At 49.1% G+C, this 23,811-nt stretch overlaps 1 protein-coding gene across 3 annotated transcripts; it reads right to left on the reverse strand.

The window, feature by feature from the left end:
* Nucleotides 1-377: 377 nt before the first annotated feature.
* On the reverse strand, nt 378-22,503 carry SLC43A3 (solute carrier family 43 member 3). Of its 3 annotated transcripts, XM_010334660.3 has the most exons (14): nt 22,219-22,294; nt 21,761-21,826; nt 21,163-21,528; nt 20,709-20,838; nt 18,402-18,448; nt 15,745-15,821; nt 15,299-15,391; nt 11,556-11,695; nt 10,374-10,471; nt 8,379-8,552; nt 8,072-8,188; nt 3,401-3,587; nt 2,652-2,775; nt 378-1,342 (listed from the first exon to the last, which is right to left on the reverse strand). In XM_010334660.3, the coding sequence occupies exons 3-14, from the start codon at nt 21,344-21,346 to the stop codon at nt 1,238-1,240; spliced, it is 1,476 nt and encodes a 491-aa protein (XP_010332962.2). In that variant the 5' UTR covers nt 21,347-21,528; nt 21,761-21,826; nt 22,219-22,294; the 3' UTR covers nt 378-1,237. The 3 variants fall into 3 exon arrangements, with proteins under 3 accessions (XP_010332962.2, XP_010332975.2, XP_010332966.2); XM_010334673.3 differs by lacking the exons at nt 21,761-21,826; nt 22,219-22,294 and adding an exon at nt 22,437-22,503; XM_010334664.3 differs by lacking the exon at nt 21,761-21,826 and having other exon boundaries at nt 22,219-22,310.
* Between the last annotated feature and the right edge of the window lie 1,308 nt (nt 22,504-23,811).

Raw genomic sequence — 23,811 nt, forward strand, 5'->3', positions numbered from 1 at the left:
CTCACAGTGGTTAAGGGACTTGCCCAGCTGCTGAGGGGCTGAGCTGAGACTCAAACTAGGACTCTCTGATTCCATCCAGTGCTTCTAGCTGGGAGTGTGGAGTAGTCGGTAGGGGTTCTGCTTAAGGTTAAGGGTGTGGAGGGGAAGGGGAAGAGGAAGCAGAGAGGTTCCCAGGGGAGGAAGTCTCTGGCCCCATGTTCCAGGACCAGTGGGGTGAATCCTAGTTGGGGTTCCTGCCCTACTTCTGGGTCCAGCTGCCACACTAGGATGTGTAGCCAGATTCTCCACCCTCCTCTCATGCCAGGGTAGGGCCTCCTCATAAACACACACACACCCACACAGCCCAGCCCCAAAGCCTAGAGAGAGGGAAACAGTAATTGCCTTAGACACAGAAGCTTTATTTTTCTATAAAATTATTCCCCAGAGAAACTTTCTTTTAAATGCCCAAAGTATATTCCTTCTTCAAGAGGAAAACATCCCCAAAGATGGTCTGTCAGAAATCCTTTGGTCAAGCAGGTCAGCTGGCTCCCATGACCCTTAGGATAGCCTGACTCCGTCACTGTCCCTAAAACCTTCTAGGACATCTGCTCCAGGAAGAACTTTCAACTCCAAAATTCATCTCATCTTACAGATGGGAAAAGTGATTCTCAGACCGGACCAGGGTCAGGCCAAGGTCATCCAGCATCAGTGGCTGGGCTGAGACTGAGCCCAGGGAACCCTGCCTGCTCCTCTTTTTTCCCAGTGCTCTCTGTGAGTTCTCTAACCAAGGCAGCGCTCTTGACGGAGAGCTAGGAGGGAGAGATAGGAAGTATAGCTGAGGCCGTGACCACTCCACTCTTCACCTAAAAAATGTAACCAGTGGCAGAGGATCCAGGCACACCTAGGCTTTGGGGCCAAACAGGCCTAAAGAAGTAGGTGACACACTTCCTCCCTGCTGTCACCTCCCCTGGAATCAAGGGTCTGCCAAGCTAAGTGCAAAGGGACACCGGTTTTGAAATAAAGGAGAAGTTCCACATGCCTTTGCTTTGGGTCTGTGTGATCTCAATCTGCTTGGCAACTGAGTGCTGCTCAGAAGTCGTTGTTAACAGTTAAATATGTCTTTGTTTCTTTTTTCTTTTCTTTTTTTTTTTTTTTTTTTTTTGCCGGGACAGGCAAAGTCATTTGGGACACGCGGTCCTCAAAGGTGGAGAAAGATGAACAAAACCATCCTCAGGGCTGAGAAGCCAGGGCTTCTGTGCTATGCAATTGCAGAGGGACTTTCTTTCCGAGCGCGGCATTCCCCATATACCAGAAAGGGGTGGACGAATGTCAGAAGAATGGCAAGAAGGAGCATCACGTTTACCTGCAGAGAGAACAGGAGTGAGGGGAAATCCAGGAATTCTGAACAACAGAATTGTTGCTCAATTAAGCAAGCACAGGTCCATTTCATGGCCAATGAAGGGACCAGAATTCTACCGAGTTTATATTCACTTTTCACTCAAACACTATGGTGCCCTGGAGGAAGCACTTTCAATTACTTTTTATTCTGAACTATGGGGTGGGGTGGGAGATAATAAGCCAATTTCACAGGTGAAGAAACAGGCCTAGTGAGCATTCAGTGACATGCTCGAGGTCACATGGGAAGCTGGTGGAGGCACCAGCTAGAATACAGATTTGCTTATTAGGTCACCTGATGTCACAAGCAAGTCATTCGCCTCAGACTTCAAGTTTAGTCTTTTGGCCATACACAGTGGTTCACGGCTGTAATCACAGCACTTTGGAAGGCAGAGGCGATCACTGGAGGCCAGGACTTCAAAGCCAGCCTGGGCAATGTAGCAAGACCCCAGTGTCTATCAAAAAAAATAATAATAATAATAATTAGCTGGGAGTGGTGACACATGCCTGTAGTGCTACCCATCTTAGCTAAGATGAAAGGATCACTTGAGCCCAGGAGATCGAGGCTGCAGTGAGCCGAGATTGTGGCACTGCACTCCAGCCTGCGTGACGGAGAAAAGACCCTGTCTTCCAAAACAAAAACAAAAAACATTTAGTCTTTCTTTTCTCCAAGTGATGAATTTTAAACTCTAATTTGACAACCTGCTGCTTTAAAAAATGAGGCAAATAGAGCTGTGCAGTGGTCAAAACACTGAATTCAATGTTGAAAGACTTTTGCTCCCTTGCTGGTGCCTCTGAACACATTAAGTCATGTAACCTCCGTGGGCCTCAGTTTTTGCAAAGAACAGGAGAGTCATGCCCACCTCCCAGGGCAGGGCCCCAGAGCATCCCTCCAGATGAAAGGACACAGAGGTGAAAGCACAGAGCTCCTGTCCCTGGGGCCAACTGTGGAAACCCAGCATGGATCTAGGGGAGAAGCCAGGGTGCACCTGCACTCACCATAAGCAGGAAACACCTTTGAAGTCTCAAGTTTTTGAATTTTTGCGAGAATTTCCCACCCTACTCCAGAATGTCTATTTCCCCACACACAAAAATATTTTTGCCCCAAATATTTAAATAACACAGACTCTCTGGGAAGCTGGGCCATGCTACATATCCAGGCCATCACAGCCAGGTTTGGGGTGGCCCTTGCTGAGTCCCTCAAGCCTGGATGTCCTGGGGGGCAGGGGTCTAAGGCCAAGGCCCCCTGCCAGGGATGCCCATCCCCCAGAACTCACGTAGAAAGGGTCATTCTGAAGGGGCCCTTTGATGAGGGTGAAGATCGGGAACTGGAGCAGAGACACCACAGCTGACAAGGCCATCACTAGACCGAAGAGCTTGCCAAAGTGCTGCGACGGGAAACTGGGGAGAGAAACCAGCGGGGTTCCATTGAGCTTCAGGGACCCTCCCTCCAAGCAGACACCTGGCCTCCGGGGGCTCTGTTGGCCACTTGTCCCCACTTCCCTTGTCTTAGACCTGCCCTCCACCCATGCGTGCCTGGCCTTGCCCTCTTCACTCAGACGTTCGACCCACAGAACCCAGAGAAGGCACATACGGGACCCTGCGCAAACAGAGAGGACTCTCATGCAGGCTGCACCAGGGAGGAAAAGACAGACACGTAAATGGATGACATGCCAGACAATGCACTAGCACAGGAAGCAAGACTAGAGTACTAAGGACACAAGGAAGGGAATGTGTTTCCATCTCTGCCCTGGAGAGCTAGAACAGAAGTAAGCCTTGGAGGATGAATCAGAGTTCACCAGGTAGAGAACAGAGGCAGAGGGCGCCACAGATATAAAGCCTCAAGCACATGAATCTTCTAGCCTTCCCATCACCTCTGGTCTCACCCCCTCCACACCTGCCCCCAAACCCAGCCTTCTGCACCTGACCGCCTCCAGGCACAGCCTCACATCCCTATTTCTTTACCTCCAGCTTCTCTTTGCCCCAGTGTGTCCCCCTCCACAGAGCCCACCCCAAGGCCACTTACGCAACGGTGAGGAAGGCCGCGTTGCTCCCGTAGAGGAAGGAGCGGCTGATCACTTGCAGGATGAAGGTGAGGTACTGGAGGGGGAGGACGGGGACTGACGCACAGAGGGCAAAGCCCAGGGACAGCAGGGACGTCAGGGCCAGTGAAGGTACCGTCGAGCAGAGGGCCACCACCCAGGTGGAGGAACCTGGGCCAAGAGGGAGGAAAAAGAGGCTGTCTGGAGACCAACCCAGCAGAGGGCAGGGCAGGGCCAAGGACGATCGGAAAAAGGGGAGGAGCCACTATCCATCCAGCTGTCCCAGCAGAAACCTGGGAGTCATTCTTGAATCCTTTCTCTACATGCCCCACCTCAAATACATCAATAAAGCTGATCATTCACTATATATCATTCAGAGGTATATATCACTATATACCTCTCCAACTCCACTAACTCATCCTAGCTTTAAACCACCATTAACTCAGTCATGGATTATTGCAATGATGGGCTCCATATCTGCCCCTCCCCACCCTGAGCCTGCAGCCAGATCCTCCTTGTGACGCTACTGGTAATAGCAAAAGGCTGGAAACAATCCAAATAGCCATCAATACGGGAATGCTGCAGCAGCTACGCTGCAGCCACATAACGGAGACCCAGGCAATGGTTAAAAGGCATGAGGAGAGGTCCCGGCTACAGAGCCCCCTCAGGATAGAGTTATACCAAAAACACCCCTGCAGAATAGTGTGTACCGTATACTGCCTTTTATCTAAAAGAGAGGGAAATGTATTGATAGGGTTTGGTTGTGTCCTCACCAAAATCTCAACTTGAGCTCTATCTCCCAGAATTCCCACATGTTGTGGGAGGGACCCGGGGGAGGTAACTGAATCATGGGGGCCGGTCTTTCCCATGCTATTCTCATGAGAGTGAATAAGTCTCACGAGATCTGATGGGCTTATCGAGGGTTTTCGCTTTTGCTGCTTCCTCATTTTCTCTTGCCGCCGCCATGTAAGAAGTGCCTTTCACCTCCCACCATGATTCTGAGGCCTCCCCAGTAAAGGTCTTTTTCTTCCCAGTCTCAGATATTTCTTTATCAGCAGCATGAAGACAGACTGATACATGTATATACCCCCATACAATGTTTATATTAAAAAAAATTAAAATGGCTACCTAAAGAAGAGGAAAAGCGGTACAAGAAACAGAGAGGGAAACTAAACTTTTTTGAATATTATCTCGTTTCACAGTTTTAGCTTTGGGAAAATGTAAATGTTGGAACATTACAAGTGTAAAACATTTATAAATGTTTTACAAATAAAATTAAATAATAATAGGAAGAAAACAAGCAAAACAATCTTTAAAAATCAGAAACAGGAAAAAATGAAACCAACAAACATAACTCTATACCAAGTGGGTGACCCTTAAAATACAGTAATTTGGCCCAGTGTGGTGGCTCACACCTACAATCCCAACACTTTCAGAGGCCAGGGCAAGAGGATTGCTTGAGTCCAGGAGTTAGACACCAGCCTGGACAACACAGACCCTTCCTCTAAAAAAAAAAATTGTTTTAAATTAGCCAGACATGGTAGTGCATGCCTGCAGTCCATAGTAATTGGGAGGCTGAAGGGGGAGGATCACTTGAGCCCAGGAGGTTGAGGCTGCAGCGAGCCGTGGTCATACCACGGTACTCTAGCCTGGGCAACACAGTAAAACCTCATCCCGAAAAATAAAAAAGAAAATATGGGAATTTGCTTGTACATCTCTCATGGGATATATCCTAAGGATGAGAAAGGAAGGAGGAAGGACAGAAGGAAGAAAAGAAAGAAGTGGCAAGAGTATTGAGCAAGTATTGTTATCAAGTAACATCAATATTGATAAAACCAGTAATTATATTTAAAATACCACATGTGTATCTACATTTAAATATGCATATGTATATAGTATTGTTAGGAACCAAGATTATCAGAGGAAGAGAAAGGGCTACAAATATAAAATCAAGGAAATAAAAATTTGAATAAAAATATCAGTAGTAAGCATTTACGGTATTTTTCTTATAAAAAATTACATACATGCTAATCCTACCCAAAACCCAAAAGCAATGACAACCCAGGAGCAATAAGAAACCCCAGCATCCAGACTGTAGTCTCTAAATACCATTTCCAACTGAAGAAACTCAGAGCTAGTTGGGAAAAAAATGACTATTTCAGGTCTAGGGTAGGAAACATACCTAGTGAAATGGACCTGAACATTTCTTTGTTCTAGAAGGTAAGTTCACTGTCTAAAAATAATGTGATTTCATCTAAAAGACACAGATTCTGGGTTGGTAAAGTTTTCAATGGTCAAAGGTGAGACAATTTGAGTATCAAGAAGAACAATGACAGAACAGATTGAAACACGTCAAATATATTTAAACATAAAATTTTATAAAAGAAACAGTAGCCATCCCTGGAGCTCTCTAGGATACCAACTCATTATTTTGAACTGGATAAACCTGTAAACCAAGCATTTATTTCTAAGTAACAAAATAGTAAGAAATGTTTTTCTTTCTAGAAGAATTCTAGCAATTGAAAGAGGAAGACAGAAATAGAAAATCATCCTTTCAGCCAGGCGTGGTGTCTCACGCCTGTAATCCCAGCACTGTAGGAGGCCTAGGCGGGTGGATCACCTGAGGTCAGGAGTTCAAGACTAGCCTGGCCAACATGGCAAAACCCCATCTCTACTAAAAATACAAAAATTAGCCAGGCCTGGTTGTGGGCGCCTGTAATTTGAGCTACTCAGGAGGCTGAGGCAGGAGAATCGCTTGAACCTGAGAGGTGGAGGTTGCAGTGAGCTGAGATTGCACCACTGCACTCCAGCCTGGGCAACAGAGTAAGGCTCCGTCTCCAAAAAAAAGAAAAGAAAAGAAAAGAAAATCATCCTTTTGCAATCCTAATAAAATAATGGGCCTAGGCATTGATCATTAATGGCTACTAAAATCACTAAGTATATGGTTGATGGGAAACTTTATAGTTGATGGATCAGACTGGCAATGTCTAAACCAGTTGATCAATCTTAACATCATAACAAGGCAACAGACACCAGAGGCTGCTGATGGGCGACCAGAGGAAACCCACAGCTCCACCTCTGAGTTATTCATGACAAACAAACAAACAAACAAACAAAAAAAAAAACCACTTAAACTGTGTCTCCCCTAAGCCTTTAATCCCACTGTTTACAGGAAATACCCAAGGAAAGGAATACTTTTTAAATGACACATCAAAACAACACCAAATCCAAAATAAGGGAAAATCATCCAGTGTCTTCAAGAAAAAAAACAAGAAAAGGTAGGGGAAGAACTGTTCTAGATTTTAAAAGCTACAGACGACGCATCGACCAAATACATTGCATGCACCAGGCATGGATCCTAATTTGAACAAACCAACTGTAAAAAGATGTATCTGTAATGACTGGAGGAATTTGAATAGTGACTGCACAGTAGATGACATTAAGAAATTACTGTTATTTTTTTAGGTGTGATAATGATTTTTAGGGTGATGTTTAAGTAAAAGAGGCCTTATTTGTTAGAGATACATTTACGGGTATAGAAATACATTTATGGGTAAAATGATATGATGTCTGAGATTTGCTTTGAAAACTCCAGCAGATGTGGGAGAAGCAGGTTCATGGGGTCGGGGAAGGGACAGATGAAATAAGGAGGCAAAATGTTAGTCTACTTTGGTACCTCCTGACCCAGCAGGTTAAAATACCTCAGCATCCCTCTACTCCTCCAACCATGTCCGAGGATCAGGCCAAAACTCTCTGATGTGGTAAACAGCTTGACCCCTTCTCATATACATATCTCTCTCCAGCCTCTTCCCTAAGACTCCCCAGTGCTCTGTGCCCTGGCCAGCCTGACTCACCTGCCTAGATTCCTCAATGTTTCACTCTCTCGTGCACTATTTTGACCCCACTCTCCAAGGCCTCACCTCTTCATCTCCTCCCATCTTACTCATCCTTCAGGTCTTGGCTTAGATGCCACCTCCTCCAGGAAGCCTTCCCTGACACCAACCCCATCCTCACCCAGAACAGATTATGTGACCTTCTTTGTGTCCCCATGGCCCCCTGTGGGTTTGCTTCATGGATTGTAACTGCCTACCTGCCTTTCTCCACCCTCCAGACTGAGAACACCTTCAGAAAAAGAACACACCTGTCTTGTCTGTTGCTGAATCCCCGGTGTTTAGCACCATGGCTGACACACAACTGTCACTCAGTGACTAATGTTTTAATGAATGAATGAATGAGTGTAACGAGACAAGGTTAAGAACAAAAGAGAAGACCGGGCATGGTGCTTCACACCTGTAATCCCGGCACTTTGGGAGGCTGAGGCAGGCAGATCACCTGAGGTCAGGAGTTTGAAACCACCCTGGTCAACATAGTAAAACCCCATCTCTACTAAAAATACAAAATTTAGTTGGGGATGGTGGCACATGCCTGTAATCCCAGCTACTCGGGAGGCTGAGGCAGGAGAATCTCTTGAACCCTGGAGACGGAGGCTGCAAGGATCTGAGATCACACCACTGCACTCCAGCCTGTGCAACAGAGTAAGACTCTGTCTCAAAAAAAAAAAAAAAAAAGAAAGAAAAAAGAAAGAAAGAAAGAAAGAGACCATGTCATGGGGCAAATGAAGACCTCCCTTGCTGGTTCCCTGATTCCCGTCTCACCTGTCTCTCTTGCTTCCTTCTGGTACTTCTGTTTAAGCCGGTCCATGAGCACGCCATTCCAGGGGGCAACCAGCACTCCGAACTGGGTGAAGGCGAAGGCATTTGTGTAGCTGCTGACTGCAGAGGGCAGAGAGGTTGGTTGATGAGAAGTTTCCAAAACTCCCTTTCAGGCAGGGACTCTCCCACCCTGTCCTAGCCCTGCACGTCCCTCCTCCCCACATCATCAGGCCCTCTTCTGCTGTGCACAACCCTGCTGGGAGGTTCTATGTTTCCAGCTGGGACGTGCAGACAGGCTACCGCCACATACCTAATTCCTTGTCCCCCTGGGCCATGTTGGTCAGCAAGGAGTTGAGAGTGCCAATGAAGAGGTAGTGCCACAGCTGTATCACAGACAGCCACACCAGGTGCCAGGCAAAGCGCCGAGAGAAAGCATAGCTCCAGAAGGAGCGGGCTTCCTGCTGCAGCCCTGCTCCTGGGGTCTCTAATGGGGAGAGGAGGATCTGGGTGTGAATTACAAGGAAAGTGGACAGGCAGGATCGGGAGTGTGGAGGCCTCAGTGGAACTGTTTCAGGTCCAGGCTCACCTTCTACCCTTGGCTCCCGGAACTCACCCAGCGTGCTCTGCGCCTGCCTGGGACTCATACATCCCCACCTCCCTGCTTTGTCATGCTGGCCCTACCACCTTGGATGACCCTCTGTGTTCTTCTCTGTCTATTGAAATCTGATCTGTCTCTCACAGCCTGGTCAATGACACTTCTTGCAGTAATACCTTCCTGATCTTTCTCAGCCAGAAAGGTGAAAGAAACGACAAGGAGAGGAGAAAGTCAGAAGGGAGAGGAGGATGAGTGTGGACACTCCTGTTCTAACCTGCTCCTCAGCACCTCCCTTTCTTTTGGTACCAGTATCCTGAGTTTCCCTGGGAAATCTTCCTCTACCCTAATCTTCATGGTCCAAATGGGACGATGAATTCAGTGTCCTGTTCCTCTATCAAGGTTAACCAATGAGACAGTTCCTCCTAACAAGGCAGACTGGCCGTGAGTTCAGATTAGGATGAACCTGATCTAAAATAGGTCTTAGACCTGGCAAGCTCAATTTCCTCCCTTGACTTTGGAAGCTTCCCAGAACCCTATTCTTCTTTCTTTAAAATAAATAAATAAGGCTGGGTGCAGTGGCTCACGCCCATAATCCCAGCACTTTGGGAGGCCTCGGCGGGTAGATCACAAGGTCAAGAGTTCAAGATCAGCCTGGCAAAGATGGTGAAACCCTGTGTCTACTAAAAATACAAAAAAATATTAGCCAGGCGTGGTGGGGCACCTGTAATCCCAGCTACTAGGAAGGCTGAGGCACAGAATTGCTTGAACCTGGGAGGTGGAGGTTGCAGTGATCTGAGATCATGCCACAGTACTCCAGCCTGAGTGACAAAGCGAGACTCCGTCTCAAATAAATAAATAAATATTTTGGATCCAATTATCAGACGGTAAAAATAAAAACAAAAAAATCAATTTTATTGTGTATATTTAAGATATTCAATATGATGTCACAGGATACATATAGCTACAGAGATGGCTAATATAGCGAAGCAAATCGTCTTACATTTGTTTTGTGGCAAAAGCAGTTAAAATCTCCTGTTTAGCAAAGTCCCAAACACAACGCGATTTGATTACCTACAGCCTTCAAGCTGTGCATTAGACCTTTTCATCTCCAGACCTTGTCATCCTGCTCCTCTGCTCCCTGTGTCCTTTGACCCACACCTCCCATCTCCTCTCCCACCCCATTCTTATTTCCACTGTAGCCAGTTGCGGTTTGTGTAACCAAAGATGCAGAACAGAGAGGAAGGAAAGGAGGCAGTGATGGAGTTGGGACAATAAGCGAGGGCAGACCCAAGAGACCTGGATAAACGGGGACATTGCACCAGACTTAGTACAATGGCATCAGGGAAGAGGGCAGAACCGGGGAGTGGGGGGAAGGGAAGGCAGGCTTCAGGGGGTGGGAATGTGACGGGGACATGAAAGAGAGAAAAGACAGACAGAAAAGAGACAAAAGCCCTGCCCCTCTCTGGACCCTCCATGAAGTGAGGGGGTTGGGAAGACACCTAAGTTTCTTTCTCTGCCCTACATTTCTTTTTTCTTTTTTTTTTTCATGATCTGTGGTTTTCTTTTTAATTATCTTAAGTTTTACGATCACACATCACTACGTTTCTTGATTCCCAGTCCCTGAGGGAATTCTGGAGATGAGGAGCCAGGAAAGGCACAAGGAGAGGCTCGGGGGTCTGGAGGAGCAATGGGTTAGCCAGCAGGGCTCACCTTCCTTGGCTGAAAGGAACTCCTTTGACTGTAGCTCCCTGTTTTCCTGCTCAGCTGCTTCCTTCTCTTCCTTCGTGGGGCCATTCCCAGAGCACAGGCTAGGGAAACAGAAGCCCCATCAGCAGGGCCAAGGACTGTGAGCTGAACCTGAGACTCGGATTGGAGGGAAGAGCATGGGGAATCCCACATTTCACTGCACTTTGGAATCACCTTTTAGCCACCCTGATGCTCAGGCTGCAGACCAGACCAGTTAAATCAGATGTCTGGAGGTGAGAGCCAGGCTTCCTTTTCTAAGCTCTCTATGTGAATCTAGTGATTCTAATAGGCAGCCAATTTGGGAAGCACAGGAAGCATGAAAAGATCTGGGCAGGCCCGGGGTTCAAATCCCGCTCTGCCTCTTCCTAGCAGCAGAAAGATGGCTCAGACTTAACCTGTCCGAACCTCATTTTTCTCATTTGGAAAACAGAGATAAGGCTATCTGAGAGGAGTATTGTGAGGATGGAATCAGAGAGCACATGGGGACTGACAAACAGTAAGTGAACAGCAAAGGAATACCCTCCCCCTACTGCTTACAGCAACTGACTGCAAAAATGATCACATTTCTTCACCTCCTCTGTATTTCCCCCCTTTGAACAAGACTTTGCAGCTCTGTTTCCCCATGCCCTGAATCTGGGCCAGCCTTGTGAACTGCTTCAGCCAAAAGAATGCAGCAGAAGTGGTTGTACCAATTCCAAGCCCAAACCTCAAGAACACTTGTGCATTTCTGCGCTCTTTCAGAACTCTGAAATCAGTGTGAATGAGCCCACGCTGGCTTGCTGGAGGATGACAGCCATGTGACCCAGGCATCCCTGTCACTCCAAACCCACGTGAGTGAGGCCATCCTAGCAAAGCCAGCCCCCAAGTCACCCTCCAAATGATCAGATGCGTGAATGAGCCCCCATCAAAATCATCTACATCTGGCCCTGATCAGTAGAACTAGCCAGCTACCCACAGACTTGTAAAAAATAACAAATGCTTAACGTTTTAGGCTGCTGCGTTTTGAGATCATTTGTTACACAGCAATAGCTAACAGATACACTGCTCCCATCCTCCTCCTCTCCGGTGACAGGTTTGCTTTGCCCTGTCCATCCCACCCTAGGGCCAATGAGGGGCCCTGGCCCACAGTCATCAGAGAGTCCTTACCCATAGCTGTAGTCGGGGGGCAGTGGGTATGGGATGTGGCCCCGGGGCATCAGAAGGAAAGTTCGTGCTACATGCCAGGTACTGCAGACAGAGAGGAAGATGAAGGAGGCCCTGAGGCTGGTGCCCGTTTCATAAAGAAGCTGCAGAAGGAGGAGGAAAAAGTCAGGGTCACATTCATGTACACGGCAGTACTATTCACAATAGCCAAAGGATGGAAGCAACCTGAGGGTCTGTCAGCATATGAACAGCTCAACATAATGTGATCTCTACCCACAATGGAATATTATTCAGCCTTAAAAAATGAAGGGGGCCAGCATGCTGGCTCACATCTATCATCCCGGCACTTTGGGAGGGAGGAGGATCACTTGAGTCCAGTCCAAGACCAGGATCACTTGAGGATCACTTGAGTCCAGTTCAAGACCAGGATCACTTGAGTCCAGTTCAATGAAGCATGACCTTGTCTCAAAACAAAAATGGGAAAGAAATTCAGACACATGCTACATAGATGAACCTTAAGACCACCAAGTGGGGCCGAGCGAAGTGGCTCGTGCCTGTAATTCGAGCACTTTAGAAGACCAAGACAGGAGGACTGCTTGAGTCTAGGAGCTTGAGACCAGCCTGGGAAACAGCAAGACCTCGTCTCTACTAAAAATAAATCAGCTGAGCACGGCGGTGCATGCCTGTGATCCCAGCTACTCAGGAGGCTGAGGTGAGAGGATAGCTTGAGCCCAGGAGTTTAAAGCTGCAGTGATCCATGATCAGGCCATTGCACTCAGCTTGAGCAATTCTATAAGACCTTGTTTAAAAAAAAAAAAGGAACATTATGCTAAGAGAAATAAAAGGATACATTCTGTATGATGCCATTCATAGGAGCTACCAGTGTAGTCAGATTCATAGAGAAAAAAAAATCAGAGTGGTGCTAGCCAGAGGCTGGAGGGGCAGGGAAGGGGACGGAAGGAAAAATGGGAAGTTAGTGTTTAATGGTACAGATCCAATTTTAGAAGATAAAAAAGTGTTCTGGAGATGCACGGTGGTGATGATTGTACAGCAACGTGCATGTACTTAAGGCCACTGAACTGCACACCTAATTGTGGGCAAGGCAGGGCGTGGTGGCTCATGCCTGTAATTCCAGCACTTTGGGAGGCTAAGGCAGGTGGATCACTTGAGGCCAGGAGTTCCAGATAAGCCTGGTCAATGTAGTGAAACCTCATCTCTTATAAAAATACAAACATTAGCTGGGCATGTTGGCACGCACCTATAACCCCAGCTACTTGGGTGGTTGAGGCAGGAGAATCACTTAAACCCGGGAGAAGGAGGTGGCAGGGAGCCAAGATCGTGCCACTGCACTCCAGCTTGGGCAACAGAGTGAGACTCTGTCTCGAAAAAAACAAAATACAAAACGTTAAGATGGTAAATTTTATGTTATGATTATTTTATCACACACAAAAACATCGGCATAAGACATCAGAGGCAGGGGCTGGAACTCTGCTTTCTAAGGAGTCCTAGTACAAGCTGCCGCCTACCGTCCTGGAAGCTGATTAGGGACACCTGGTACACACATGCCCCCACCCCAAGACACACCTGGGAGTGGAACAGTCCTCGTATGACCCATCCCTACAGCCTGTGAAGCCGCCTCATGTGGCTCCCCAGAGATCTTCTAGCCCATTGCCTTTTCCCCCAATAACAGCAAAGGCCTTTCGTTCAAAGAAAATTCTACACAAAAATTCAACTTAGAAAACACAACAGAAAGCTTGCCAGTCCCCTCCGTCCGCATTCTCCTTGGTAATTGGCATGGCATCAAAGAGAATCCCTAAGTTCCTCAATACTCCGTTAGAAAACCACTGACCTTGCGCAGCCTCCTCCCATTTTACAGAGAGCAACACTGAGGTCCAGAGAGGTGCAGTGAGTTGCTCAATGAATTGTCAGAGTAAGCAGCAGCAAAATCAGATTAAACTAAGAATTCCCACTCCTGCTTCCTCTCCCCTTCCAACTCTAGAGAGAGAGGAGAGAAGCTGGGCATGGCGGCTCATGCCTGTAATTTCAGCACTTCGGGAAGCCAAGGAAGGCAGATTACTTGAGGTCAAAAGTTTAAGACCAGCCTGGCCAACATGGAGAAACCCCATCTCTGCTGAAAATACAAAAATTAGCCAAGCATGGTGGCACACCTATAGTCCCAGGTACTTGGGAGGCTGAGGCAGGAGAATTGCTTGAACCCAGGAGGTTGCAGTGAGCCAAGATCGCACCAATGCACTCCAGCCTGGGCAACAGAGTGAGACTCCATCTCAAAAAAAAAAAAAAAAAAAAGGCTGGGCACAGTGGCTCACACCTGTAATCCCAGCCCTTTGGGAGGCTGAGTCAGGCAAATTGCAAGGTCAAGAGATCGAGAGCATCCTGGCCAACATGGTGAAATCCCATCTCTACTAAAAATACCAAAAATTAGCCGGGCATGGTGGCATGTGTCTGTAGTCCCAGCTACTTGGGAGGCTGAAGCAGGAGAAATCGCTTGAACCTGGGAGGCGGAGGTTGTACCACTGTACTCCAGTCTGACAACAGAGCGAGACTCCATCTCAAAAAAAAAGAGAGAGGAGAGAAAGGGAGGAACACCCAGGGGCGGGAGGGAAAGCCTGGAAAGTGGCTCTTATGCTGGGAGTGGAAGGCTTGAGTGCGCCAGCAGCTCAGTCTCTGCATGACCCTCCAAACCAAGGTGTTTATGGGACTCAGCTAGACCCACGTAGGGCAGGGACTGCCAGCTAGACCCACGTAGGGTAGGGACTGCCAGAGATCGTCTTCTCTGCCCCCATAACCCACAGGCAGTGCCGACTGCCTCCGGCCTAACACTAAGCCCTGAGAAAAGTCCCAGGTTGGGTGGCTTGAGATTCAGACTCTTCCATTCCTTTCACTTAGCCGTTTGTAGAACAAGCTTGTTGTTCTCCAGCTTGTTGCCTCATAATTGAAGCATGGTTGCCATAGCTCCAGCTATCATCACATCCTCCCACCGCAACATTCAAGGAGGAAGGCTTTGTTTTTACTCTGCTTTCACCTTCCATCAGGGAAGGCATGTCCCCTTGGGTCTTCTACTATATACACCCCCTTTATCTCACTAAAAAGGACTTGATCATAAGCCCACCTCCATCCACCATTAGCAAGGTGTAAAGGGATTGCTGCGGTTGGCTTTGATCAATCAGGATTCATCCCCTGGGCTAAGCAGGTCACTGCCCAGATAAAACTGCCCGCAATGAATAAGGTAGAATGGTTGCTGATTGACCTCTAATAGCCTTGGCAACCATTCATCCTCTGATATCCCAACATCAGACACAGCTGAACAAGCCTCTGTGTGTGCCCCTGCTGTGCCTGCTGGCCACTTGCTACCTTCTTTTCCAAACTAGAAGCTCACAGCAGCAAACACCTGCCTCTAAAGGGCTCCCAGCCTCTGCCCAACACCGGCCCAAGCATATCATGACCACTGCCACAAGAGCTTGGGCAAGGTTGAAGAAGGGGCTTAGTGGTTACAAGCTCTGGCTCTAGAAGCAACAGGCCTGGGTTCAAGTTCAAGTATCATGGTTATTAGCTGCAGAACCTTCAACAAGCTTCTTAACCTCTGAGACTCAAATGCTTCGTCTGCAAAATGGGGGCAACATAGTACCTACCTCACCGAGTTGATGGACAGAAATAGTGCAAGGTTCACAAGACAAGCGTCTGGCATATACAAGGGCTCAATGGACGTTGGCTATTGCTGTATTTACCTTAATAATAAGGAAGACTGCTGAGGAAGAGTCAAATGCTCCATTGTAGAGAGTGATGATGGTCGAACGGTGTTGGCCAAATAGGTTCCCAATCTGGGGATGGTAGGATCATCCTGAATCACGTATTTATTCATGAAACAGACACTTCCTGAGCACATGGTAGGGTCTTCCAGCACGTGACAGGCCCTCCTTATACCCAAACCCACCCTCCACCCCTAGAGCTCCCACCTCAGCTTGGGCCAGCCCCATCTGAGGCAGCCAATTGTAGAAAAGGGTCTCTCCTTCCCTCTACCTTCCCTCCACCTCCCCTCCACCACCCAACCACCCTCCCTCCACCCCCCCTCCAACCCCCTCCACCTCCCTCCACCTTCCCCCCACCTCCCCTCCACCCTCCCTCCACCTTCCCTCCACCCTGCCAAGTGCCCGGGATTAGGGTAGGTTCCCACCTGCAGGTTGGTGATGAGAAACAGAATTCCCCCAACGGAGAGCAGTGGCATGGCCAGGAAGAGCAGCACAGCTGAGCCTGACCCATCAAAATCAGAGGTAGGGTGGTACCACAGGGCAACCCAAACATGGAGCCCCAAACTCTGCTCCCACCTGCTCCAAATTTCCAACAATCCTGGTGTCCAGGCCCCAGTTCTAGCCAGCCTTCAAGCATCCTTCAGGGGTTTTTAGGATACTGGCCTAGGCTTCCCCAGATATCTCTGTGGACGTGTCGTTAGTCACCTTCTTCCCCACCAAAGTTGGTGCTCAATCTGTGGCAGGCCAGGAAGTCTACAGAGGCAGAGCTCTAAGTGAAGCTGCCTGTCTCTTCCCTCAGTAAACCACAAGCTACCTCTCCTTTTCATTCTTGACACTCCAGGAGAACAGAACCCTGGACTTAGGCACCTAGCTTAACCCTCAAGCCCAGCCCCCAATTCATGGCATTGGCCTTGAGCCTCAGTCATCTTATCTGTTAAATGGGAACAACAGTCCCTCCTCTTTCTGCCTCAGGTGCTACGAGAACTGAGTAGGAAAAGGACAATGGTCTTTTCTTTGTTCACTAAACTCAACACTTTCTTGGTGCCAGGCATTGTGCCTGGCACTGGAAACGCAAGATGAATAAAAGATACTCCTTGCCCTTAAGCAGACTGACATGCAAACAAATGGTTATAACAGTTCCAGTAAGTGTGAGATGACAGCAGGAAAGCTTAAGAACTGGGGTAGGGGAACCCTTGACAAATGAGTCCTCCCCACGCCAGACTTCTGCCCCCCACTATTTTGGCCCTAACCCATGCCCGTCCTATTATTCGCTAAAATGTTTTAAGTTGACTCACTTTTATCCAAAAGAAATCTATTTTTAAAGGACACTTTCTATCACTACTGTAGATGAAAACACGGGCATTGCTTGTCATGAATAGAAAGTAACTATAAAAATAAATACAATGAAAGGAAAACAATGCTATTCAACTGTAGCTAGACGCAGTTGCCCTTAGAACGTTCAAAGCCTGAGACCTGCTCTTCTCCTCAGTGTTAAAAATCACACCGGCCCCACATCAAGACATTCTTTCATGAAATCAGAAGGACTGAAAGAGAAATCAAAAGGGAATAGCTGTTCTGCCAGGTGATTTGATGTTTATTAGTGTAGCTGCTGTAGTGTGTGTGTCCCTAACATCCTCTTAAGTACAATGCTATCCCTTAAGAAACACTACCAAGAGCTAATTTTAGAGTATTCACACCATTTACCATTCAATTTCTGTCCTTATGAAATGTACATCTCTTCTATTGCTAAAGGCGGGAGACTCTCCTTTCACAATAGAGTTCTTGTGGCCTCAGTGCTTTTTCCAAAACCAAAAAGCTCTGTTATGAAGGAAGAGGAGGATTGCTGCTCAGACGATTTGCAAGAGAGTGACACACATTACCCAGCCACCACCTCCACATTCGGGCGCTTGAAAATCATTTACAGGCTTTTAGAGGAGATGATGCTGGTTTGATAAGGAGAGTGGTTTGAAATAATTGGTTTGAGGTGCCGGGCCATCTCAGGAGATCTGTGTGGACCAAGACGTTCAGCCTCCATGTTCGCCCAGCGTGAGTGCAGACGGCCTCATGACGCTGTCGGGATTCAGCGCAGCTTATACACACTAACGTACCCTTCTTTCCTAAACCCAAAACTGAGCTGCGAGTGTGACACGAGGGAGGAACATTAGGAGGCATCTCGGGGCCAGCATAACCAAGGCAATGAGAGAAAGCAGAGTCAGGAGTCAGGAGGCCCACCTCCCTCTCACTTCCTCTGTGGCCGTGGGCGTATCTTTGCAAGGGGTCCCTCTGTGGTCTCAGTTTCTCCTCTGTGTAATGGGTGGAAGGGCAGTGGAGAATAAGCCAGATTGGAATCCCAGACTTATAGACTGGTAAAATTTGAAAACAAAGATTTTGAGTACAACAAAGTTGTCAGCTTTTACCCTGCTAAGGATATTTTCAAAATGGTCAATCATATAATCATTTCATTAAAAAGAGAAAGAGAATATTTTAACACATACAAGAAGGATGTAAAGGTTTGTTGTTCTTGCTGTTTAGGTTTTTTTTTTTTTGAGACAGAATCTCACTTTGTCACCCAGGCGGGAGTACAGTGGCGTGATCTTGGCTCACCACAACCTCCGCCTCCTGGGTTCAAGCAATTTTCCTGCCTCAGCCTCCTGAGTAGCTGGGATTATAGGTGTGTGCCACTGCCCAGCTATTTTTTGTATTTTTTTAGTAGAGAAGGGATTTCATCGTGTTGGCCAGGCTGGTCTCAAACTCCTGACCTCAGGTGATCCACCCACCTCAGCCTCCCAAAGTGCTGGGATTACAGGAGTGAGCCACTGTGCCTGGCCAGATGTGAAGTTTTGAACAAATTCTACTCTCTGAAGTAACCCCTCTCCATTGTCCTTCCTTCTCACATTTTCTCCAAAGACTAAACTGTTTTCACAGAGCAGTAATAGTTCAATATCCTTCCCGGATCCTTTCAAGCTGCGGATCTCTGAATCACCATGTGGCCTATATGTGTTGCCTATGGCCCTCTGCACCTGCCCCAGCCACCAGGTGCCCCTGAGCTTGCTTCATGCCCACCCCACCTCACAGCACTCACCTGCGGAGGTGAAGGCTATGATGAGTGTGGCAGTGGTGTAGAAAAATCTGAAACACAAAACAGGAAAAGCAGAATGTTGTCAAGGAAGGAGCAACCTGGGAGACAAAACACGATTCTGTCACCCAACCCACAGGTGTAGGACGTGACCACACCCTCGGCCTGGGATGCCCGGGCACTGATGTCTCTGAGCCCCGGGCTCAGAACCAGCTGTGAGAAGCTGCAATGAGATTGAGATGTGGCCCTGACCTCACGGACTGTGCATTTTGCTCATTCTGAGGCCCAAGGCCAGCATGGGGAATCTTGGCCAATTAGTTCAGCTGATGATGTGATTGGCTTGTGATTTAGCCAAGACAAGGTCCTCCCACCTCGAAGCCCCAACAGCCTGACCTCCTGGAGAAAGGGGTTAGTGCCTAGTCTGCAAATCAAGACCTTGAGTTCCGCTCGTCCTCATTGTGAGACCTTGGGCAAGGCGCTGTCCTTCTCTGGGCCTCAGAAGCCTTTTCTTTTTTTTTTTTTTAATTGCATTTTAGGTTTTGGGGTACATGTGAAGAACATGCAAGATTGTTGCATAGGTACACACATGGCAGCGTGATTTGCTGCCTTCTTCCCCTTCACCTATATCTGGCATTTCTCCCCATGCTATCTCTCCCCACCTCCCCACCCCCCGCTGTCCCTCACCCTATAGCCTTTTCTATAAAAAGAAATAATTGGGCCAGACACAGTGGCTCATGCCTGTAATCCCAGAACTTTGGGAGGCTGAAGTGGTCAGATCATGAGGTCAGGAGTTCAAGAACAACCTGGTCAACATGGTAAAACCCCATCTCCAGTAAAAATACAAAAATTAGCCGGGCGTGGTGGTGTGCGCATAATCCCAGAGGCTGAGGCGAAGAATCGCTTCAACCCAGGAAGCAGAGGTTGCAATGAGCCAAGTTCACACCACTGCATTCCAGACTGAGCGACAGAGCAAGACTCTGTCTTCAAAAAAAAAAAAGAAAGAAAGAAATGACTGATCTAGCTCAGAGTGCTATGATTTCAGGACCACAGTCCCAAAGCTATAAGGATCCCTTAGCATTTGAGGGTCTTGTAAGACATGCAGTAATAAAAGCCACGTTCTAAGGCTGGAGAAGAGGAAGGGGGCAAAGAAGGGGAGGAAAGAGATGGGGGCAGGGAGCCAAAGACCAACAAGGACTGAGATATAGTCATTCTGCATCCAAAGGTTTAAAATGTGGCCGGGCGCGGTGGCTCAAGCCTGTAATCCCAGCACTTTGGGAGGCCGAGGCGGGTGGATCACGAGGTCAAGAGATCGAGACCATCCTGGTCAACATAGTGAAACCCCGTCTCTACTAAAAATACAAAAAATTAGCTGGGCATGGTGGCACGTGCCTGTAATCCCAGCTACTCAGGAGGCTGAGGCAGGAGAATTGCCTGAACCCAGGGGGCGGAGGTTGCGGTGAGCCGAGATCGCGCCATTGCACTCCAGCCTGGGTAACAGGAGCGAAACGCCGTCTCAAAAAAAAAAAAAAAAAATGTAAGGGACGGGCTTTACTCTCTGGCTATTTCTAGACAGGCAGGCCCAGCCAGCCCTCCGTCCCTCTTTCTGACAATTGATCTCACACGTGCCTCCCTGGAAACACCTGCTCTGAGCTGTATCAGCCCCCAGCAGGCCGTTGATTATCACTGAGCCTGGCCACAGAGCAGGAGATTAGGATGCAGCCACACGCTGTGTGGGCGAGATCACGCCCCGAACCTCCTGACTCATCTGCACAGGAAACCTCCACTGTCTGCCCTCCAGTCAGAAGGGACCTGAAATTTCACCAGTGGCAATACCAAGGAAACTTCCTATCAGCTAAGCCCCTGGGGAGGGATGGTGGCGGAGCGGGGAGCGAGGAGAATGAGGATGAAGCCTGAGCAACGTGGATGTGAGGCTGTGCTAAGGATGAGGACGGGGATCCTCCGGGTGAAGGAAGAGAGGAGCAATTTTAAGTTTTGCTAATTTTGTAACCCTGGCTCCAAGCCAGCCCTTACAGGAAATCAGCCTGGCCTTGGCTCAATTCAGCACATGAGAGGGAAGCCACATTCTTACGGAGCAGGGAAAGAGGTGAGGAAATGGAAGCAGGGCTGTGGGAAGTGGGTGAGTCCAGAGTCCCGCTGCCTGGGGCTGTTCCTAACGGCTGCTGGGAGTGAGCCGAAGGTGTGGGGTCTGGCAGGGTGGCGGCGCTGTCTGACCTGGATTTCACTCCAAGCTAGGCTGCTGCCTGAAGAGTCCCCCTTGCCCACCTTTGCCTGGGCTGGGCCTTTGGGACTTACATGGCTATGAGGCGTGCCACGGTGGTCCTGAACCGGTCAAAAACATAGCCGCTGGGGAACGTCATGAAGTTGTTCATGAAGGACGCGATGGTGAAGATGAGTGAGAACCTCTCATCCTGGACTTTGCAATCTGGAGGGGAAAAAAAAGGTCTCCCATGCATCCCAGCCTTCCTGCCAAATAAGCACACAGCCCGGGTTCCCCCCACCTCGGACAGCTTGCCGGTGGCAAAGTCATCCCTTAAGCTGAGCTGAACTGTGACTGCCCCTGATGACCCCTCAGGAGCTGGTGCCTCCCTCCCAGGCACTTCCCAGACCAAGTGAGGAGAGGGCTACTGGCCCTTCCCCTCACCATAGAAAGGCTGGATGGGTGGGCAGGGAGCCAAATCCTACCCACCCCTTGCCACCACCTGGGAGCCAGACCTAACTTCCTTAGAAAAGTGCACTCTGCCCTTACCAGCCTGCTCTGTGGCATTGCCAATCAGCCCAGCATCTGGTTCACACAGCTTTTCAAAGTAATGCTCTTTCTTGAAGACAAACACGAGCGAAGGCCAGCCAAAGAGGACGCCTGCAAAGCACAGGCATTCCAGCAGCCCCGTCAGCAGGGTGGCCAAGCGCAGGGGCAGGCCCAGGCCCGCCATGGCCCGAGGCGGAGTGGATCCTCAAATCCCACTTTATCCTCCTGGAGCGATCACAGGCCCTGTAAGCCCGGCGTTTGAGCACTTGGAAAATTCCTCTGGCAAGCCAAGGCCTCCCCTTCCCGTAGCTGTCTGGTTCTGCTGCAGGCCTGGGCCAAAACCATCAGCGGGTGATTCTCTGGATCCTGTGAAATAAAGATAGAGGCTGCTGGAAGAGGAGGCTTGCGGGAAAGGTAAAGGTGGACTAGAGTTATTTGTGGGGTGCAGTAAGAGACAGGGTGATGGCCACTGGCAGCAAATGTGGGGGAAAACTACTCCAACACATCATTTCAGGCACTGCATCTGGGTAACCATGTGGCGAGTAGAGAGGCAGGTCTTCGTGGCCACCTGGAGTCACAGGTGAGATCAACGGCTTACCCAGTAGCTCCCCCAGCAGCAGATGGAGAAGCAGAGCTCCTGTGTTCGAATTTTGAATACCGTCCGCTGAAATAACGACAGCAGCTTAACCAGGTGCAGGGGCAGGGAGGCTTTACACCGAACACACAAACTCCCGCTGCCAAGCTGGTGTTGTTATCTTCAGTTTATTGACAAAGAAACAAAAGCTCCCGCGGATTTCAGGAACTTGCCCAAGGTCACAGGGCTGTTTAGTCTCGACGCAGGCCAGGCTACTGCCAGAAAGACCCCAAAACCCAGGACCCTGGCCTAGGACTCCCAAACCTGATCCCCGCCGCCCTTGCTCGCATCAACTTCCACCAGGAAAGCCTCCGGGGGCGGCTCCCCGCCAGCCTCCGCACCCAGCTCCAGCCTGCGGCCGGCCCTCCCCGCAGACGAGCCCGAGGGGCCTTGGCCCCAGAAAAGGTGACCCCTCACCCTACCCGCCTGCTCCGCGCTGGGGCTCTCCGCGCCCTTCCCCTCCGCGCGCGCGATTGCCGCGCTGGCCAAGATTCGCTTTCGCGCCTCTCACCGCCCCTCCCAGTCCCCTGCTGGCCTCCCGCCCCCGCCTGCCCTCCCGGAAGGGGCCGGGGCAAGCCTGCCAGTCTCCATCACTTCCTTCTCCTTTTCCCTTCCTCGCAGCCTCCCGCGTCCTTTTTACCTCTCCTTCTTGGAATTTCTTCTCCCTCTAGAACCCCCTGTAGCCCCAGCGGCGTCTTTCCCCCAACTCGCTGCCTTTCAGCCTCCCCGCCCCCTTGCCTCCGCCTCCCCTAACCAAATTAGTTGAATGCTGTTACTCACTCAGGCCTACCCAGGGAAAATGTCACACACTTCCGGCACCCAGAGGACACACAGATCACATGCGGGCATACAGACACACACACTCTGTCTATTTCATGCATCTTGCCTTGACCGCTGGGTGTGCAGGAAACATAGTTTTCCTATTTGCTCACCAGCTCAACCCTCTCTCCCAGTTTCACACTCCCACAGCTGCCAGAATATCCCAACCACAGAATCAGGGAGCCAGGAACCAGGACTGAGGGCTTTTCAGAAACCATCCCCTGGAGGAGTGTCTTTTCACTCCCAAGGACCCCTTCCCGCCAGACTGCACTGATTAACTATTCATTCATTGCCCCATTTTTTATTAATCAAAGACATATATAATTGCCCATTGGAGCTTGTGATCAGCGTGAGGTAGCCAGTCTAAGCAGCTGCCTTACTATCCTTCCAGCCCAGAGCACGTGAGCTGACTGACGTCTTCTTTGGCCTGTGTGTCCCTTTCCTTGCCAAAAGCCCAGTTTGGGGGGGAGTTTATTGCATATTAGATGCAGTCTGCAGACTCCCAATCCCAGCTTTCTGGTTCCCCTGGGGCCCCAGGAACTCCAGCTATTCCAAACCCACTCCTATTTTTTTTTTTAAAGAGGAAGAAACAGAAGTTGGTGTAGGGAATGGCCAGAACTGAGTATTTTCCAGATCACCACCAAAGCACAAAAGATAAAGTCTGTGACCCCACCCTAGTGACTTGGCTGAATGGAGGAAGGGGTGGCTGGGGTCCTGTACCCTAAGGTACTCGCTAGTTATACAACCGGAGGCAAGCTTTTCCGCTGCTCCACCTGTAAGACAAGGACAATGGTACCTTAATTATAGGAACTGTCATAAAAGAAGTTTGAGAGGAATGTATGAGGTCCCTGCATGGCACAGGTGCTGCCGGCAGCCTGTAGGGTAGTGGATTTTCTAGTCTGCAGTTATGTAGACAGAGCCAGGGAAGCAGCTTTGGGGACAAATTTCAAAGGAGCTTGCCAAGGTCACTCTGCGAAGCCACAGTACCTTCCCAACTCTGAAACCTATGCTCTCATCACCCCGTCTTAACAGATATTTGGATAGAGAAAACAAGTCTTTTCTCAAAGTAACATTATTTACTGGAGAAAAATCCACTAAAAGAAAGCAGCCCAGGCCGGGCATGGTGGCTCAAGCCTGTAATCCCAGCACTTAGGGAGGCCGAGGCGGGTGGATCACGAGGTCAAGAGATCAAGACC

This window comes from Saimiri boliviensis, chromosome 6, assembly GCF_048565385.1.
Source record: "Saimiri boliviensis isolate mSaiBol1 chromosome 6, mSaiBol1.pri, whole genome shotgun sequence".
Lineage (NCBI taxonomy): Eukaryota > Metazoa > Chordata > Mammalia > Primates > Cebidae > Saimiri > Saimiri boliviensis.